The 4386-nt window shown below is 50.6% G+C and overlaps 1 protein-coding gene across 2 annotated transcripts; it reads right to left on the bottom strand.

Annotated features, from left to right (window-relative positions):
• Nucleotides 1–934: 934 nt before the first annotated feature.
• Nucleotides 935–3192, bottom strand: Ccrl2 (C-C motif chemokine receptor like 2). 2 transcript variants are annotated; one of them, XM_052187102.1, is made up of 3 exons: nucleotides 3126–3192; nucleotides 2508–2623; nucleotides 935–2185 (listed from the first exon to the last, which is right to left on the bottom strand). In XM_052187102.1, the coding sequence occupies exon 3, from the start codon at nucleotides 2172–2174 to the stop codon at nucleotides 1101–1103; it is 1074 nt and encodes a 357-aa protein (XP_052043062.1). In that variant the 5' UTR covers nucleotides 2175–2185; nucleotides 2508–2623; nucleotides 3126–3192; the 3' UTR covers nucleotides 935–1100. The 2 variants fall into 2 exon arrangements, with proteins under 2 accessions (XP_052043062.1, XP_052043061.1); XM_052187101.1 differs by lacking the exon at nucleotides 3126–3192 and adding an exon at nucleotides 2950–3039.
• Between the last annotated feature and the right edge of the window lie 1194 nt (nucleotides 3193–4386).

The following is a 4386-nucleotide window of genomic DNA, read 5'->3' as shown; positions in this document are numbered from 1 at the left end:
TAAAACCTTGGAGGACTCAAGGGCTGGGAGAACCAGGGAAACTTGAGTATAGTGAGTAGTCAGGAGAGCCCAGCGGGTTCCACAGGACCTTACCTTTGGCTCGCGTGGCTACCATGCAGCCAGTGCTTCTCATGGCCTGCAGGAGCGTTTGCCTGGGAAATTGTTTCCATGCTAATGCTAGCTTTTAATTTAGAATGCAGTCAAATTGGGTTTAGGACCTTAAAAAAAAAAAAAAAAGACAGGGTCTAATGGATCCAGGCTGGCCTTGAACTCACGATGCAGCCAAGGATGACCTGAAATTTCTCATCCTTCTGTGTCCACCTCTTGAGTTGAGCTGAACTTAAGATGTGCATCGCCAAGTGGTAGCACTCGGGAGACAGAGGCAAGCACTTCTCTGAGTTCAAGGCTAGCCTGGACTACAAAGAGAGTTCCTGAACAGTCAGGGCTCTGCGGAGAAACCCTGCCTCCAAAAACAAAACAAAAAGCACGCGGCCACACTAGATGTGTGTCATGCTGCAGTTCAAAACTGGGTTTGCAGGGCTGACGTTCTACCAACAGAACTATAATCCCGACCCTCAAGCCTAGCTTTAAAAGTACAAGTTCATTGCACGCAGTTTGCTGAACAACAACAAAAAAAAACTGAAGCTGGGGGAGGGCTGGCTATGTAGCCCAGGTTATACTTGTATTTATGAGAGTCCATCTGCCTCTGCCTCTGCCTCCTAGAGTGCTGGGATTAGAGACATGTCATCCCTGCTGGCTGACAGTTACTGAAGGCCAGCACACTTGGATAACTCACAGGCTCTGGGGCCAGTGATCTTTGGGTTTGCACATCAGTTTTCCCACTTTATAGTTATGTAACTGTGGACAATTGCCGAGCTTCAGTTTATGGAATTCACACCACCCACGCCCACACCGTGGACAAACACCAAAGAGGAAGAGTGGAACTCACCTTTATAAATAGCTTAGCCCTGCACCAGAGACAAACCCAGTGCTTAGTAGTAAATATTCATAAACCAGCCCCCCTTTCCTCTTATATTCTAATTTTATACAAATATATATAATAATTACATAAAACAATGTGAAGAGACAAGGATGAGTGTTTATATGTCCTGCCTTTGATGCAAAGTACTGTACAGTTCAAGGGGCCTGCCATGATCTTCCCTCGACGTCGCTGGCTGAGAGCCCCTGCTACTTTGAAATGGGATGTCGTTGCACCGTGGGAACACGCTGCGGAGATAACTCATAAAGGCCTTGTCGAGGAGCAAATAGAGGAGTGGGTTGACGCAGCAGTGGGTGGTCGCTATGAGCTGCGTGACCTGGACGCTTGCATCCAGGAGGTACCGGCTCTTCTCATTCTGCAGGGACAGGTGTTCCTGGAAAGCGCACAGGAAGAGTACAATATTGTAGGGCGCCCACATCAAAAGGAACATGCCCGTTATGATAAGAGCGGGTTTGCGGAGGTCACACCGCCTCTCCCTGAAGCGCTGCATTTTCCTCATCTGACTGAAGCAGAATATAAAAACCAGCAGAGGGAACGCAAGTACCAAGATGTTCATCTTTAACGTCAGAACGTACTTCCAGAGGGGCGCTTCGATCGGCAAGAAGTGAGGCTTGCCAAAGCCACACCTGTGGTTCTGTCTTTTCACCCGAGGCTCATAAAACACAGATTCGGGCAAAGAGAGTGCAGTAGCCACGACCCACGCCAGGGCGCACGCGACAATACCACCAGACACTGTCGTGAAGATGGAGGACAGTCGCCCTCGGGAAAACGCCCTGTATCCTTGCACAAGGAGGAGGATGTCAGAGAGCGTCTCGCTGTATAAGCCGGCGGAGTGGAGTCCAACAAGCACTTTGCAGGTCGCGTTGCCGGGGCTCTCCCCATGTGCAGCGGCATGTGCCCAGAACGGCAGGGGAAGCAGGAAACACAGATTCGAAAGTGCCAGGTTTAGAAAGTAGATGTTCCCCAGATTCCCGAGTCCTTTGTATCGCACCAAGACAAGCACCACCAGCCCATTTTCCAGGAGGCCCACAGCAAACACCACGCAGCAGAACTGCAGCACCTGCTGGGCAGAGAGGAACTCAGGGGTGGGAACTTGGTCCGTCCCACTGATGTCCAGGTCGTCCTCTATGAGGACATCATACTCATCCTCAGGGGCCACTGTGTAATTATCCATTGGAGGCTGTCCTGTGGGGAAACCAGAGGTTATGATTCCCCTCCCTCCTACAGTCAAAGACTGAAAGTAAATATGCCCCCTCTTCCCCAGAGTGGCGGCTGTACTCAATCCACTCCTTAATCACCCAGGGACCTAGCTGCTAATGTGACAGAAGCTGCCTGGCACAGAAGGAGTCAGGGACATTAAAGTCACTTAAGTTCTTTCGGTTGAAATGAGACTCTAAATGGGAGATAGGATCTAAGAAAAACAAAGAGTTAAAAACAACCAGACACTGGCTTAACCTTGAGAAGTTAGTGCCCGCCTACTTCCCAGATATTTAAAACGGTCCCTTACCTTGCACACAGCCCCCAAACGGCGTCTTCGAGGCAGACGGCTTGATAGACTTCTCTCAGGGGATATAAACAGATGTTTGCAAAAGTGAAACTGCACTGGTCAAGCGCGTGGACAAGCTGGCGAGATAAAGATAACCATTTGACTGAGTTCCCAAGGGCGGGGAAGGGGTGCAGCCCCACGATCTACCATCCAGGGGGCTGTGGGAACAGCGGGGTCAGGGAAACACCACTTCCTTCTGAACAGACTGATCTTGACCCCGAGGAGCCAGAGAAGGCACTGTTTATTCTTCTGAGGCTCTCGCGTCCAGGCACAGCTTTCAAGGGCCAGCTGGAATCAAGTTCTGAAAGCCTCTCTCAGGAGCCTCCGTCAGCCACCGCAGAGAAACTGAGAAGCTGTTTGCATTTTCCCCTCTCCCGGGATCCCATGTTTGATTTCTCTGTACCTCTTAGCTAGCTGTCCTCCAGGCTGCCTCGGATAAGGACACTAACTCACGCCTGCTTCCAGTGATAATCGGCGTGTGATGTCAGAAGCTGAGACGGACTGCCCCACCCCGTGGCTTCTGACATAAGTTCCCTGTGTAGATAACAGTTTCCAGAGCACAAAAGTGTCCATACTCACCAGAGGATGTGGAAGCGAGTGGTAGCAGCTAGGGCAGTTGGGGACAGAGAGGGACAGAAAAGGAGTGTAGATGAATGCTCAAGCCTGGTGTGGGCATTCCTACCTTTGGAAAGCGAAGAGTGTTGCAAGCAGCTGGGAGGAAGCCGTTGATGCTGGGACACTTGATGTAGCTGACCCTGCTGAGGGGAAGCCCCGGGGGAAAGCCCTGTGTGAGGATGTGTGGGACACCATCAGGTGGAAGGCGCTGTGAGGAACGGAGGCTTGGCTTCCCAAGGAGGATGGGGTGAAGAAAGGAACTGGACAGTTGCCTGGTCTTGGGGTGCGGGATGGGGTGGGGAGTGTGTTTGAACTGCCCTCAGGATAACGACTCTGCGTAGCTACCGCCAACCTAATCTGGGGACTAGTTGATGTCTCTGATTTAGGCACATCCTTTGTACTATCAGCACCTGATATGTACCTATAAAAACAGCAATAGATAATGAGGAGAGCAATAAGAAAACATAGAAAAGAGCCCAGATAAACATGACTGAGCTTTAAGTCCCAAACATCCCGGAAGCTAGGACAGAAAAGGAAACGCACGTTGTTGCAGGGAGAACCCAGAATGGAGGAACCTCCCAAGGAGGTCTCGCCTCCCCTGGTGGGGAGCATCTATGACGGAGTGGGGATCTCCAGGCCTAGGATGCTCTGTCTACCCGTGGACATGGCTGTAGTCCAGGGTCTGCCGGGCTGTCACCTTCCTGAGATCTCTACCTTCTGCAGCTAGATGTCCCGGAGCCACACTATGATGACACCTGGCCTGTGAGTAAGCTAAGTGGCTCAGAGTTCAGTCCTAGACAGGGGACAGATTCACAAGCATTCGCACTGCTCATTAGGTGGGTAAGGGGTGGAGGCGATCGTCGGCCCCTATATGCTTTGTGTCACACAGTGATGGTAAACGAAAATCTCTAGAGGAAAAGGATCGGTCTGTAAATTCAGGGTCACTCTGACTTCTCTGTCAGTGAAGCCCTCGCTTTCAGTATTGCTTTACTTTGGTTGGATTCCCAGCATCTGCCTGTCCACATTCAGGCCATAGGATTTTTTCCAAATTAGCATGCAAAATAACCTGTTTCGTTATGGCATATTGATGCAAGTGTGCCTTTATTCTTTGTTTTTATTCATCCCCAACCCCACTACTCTATCTCCCTGTCCCTTCTTGTTGGTCGTCTTTCTACCCCGAGACAGTTTCTCCTTCTGCTTCCATGTCACATGTATTCCATCATAA

Source organism: Apodemus sylvaticus, chromosome 7 (genome assembly GCF_947179515.1).
Source record: "Apodemus sylvaticus chromosome 7, mApoSyl1.1, whole genome shotgun sequence".
Taxonomy (NCBI): Eukaryota; Metazoa; Chordata; class Mammalia; order Rodentia; family Muridae; genus Apodemus; species Apodemus sylvaticus.
The sequence above is the reverse complement of the archived record's forward strand: the minus strand, read 5'-3'. Positions and strand labels throughout refer to the sequence as shown.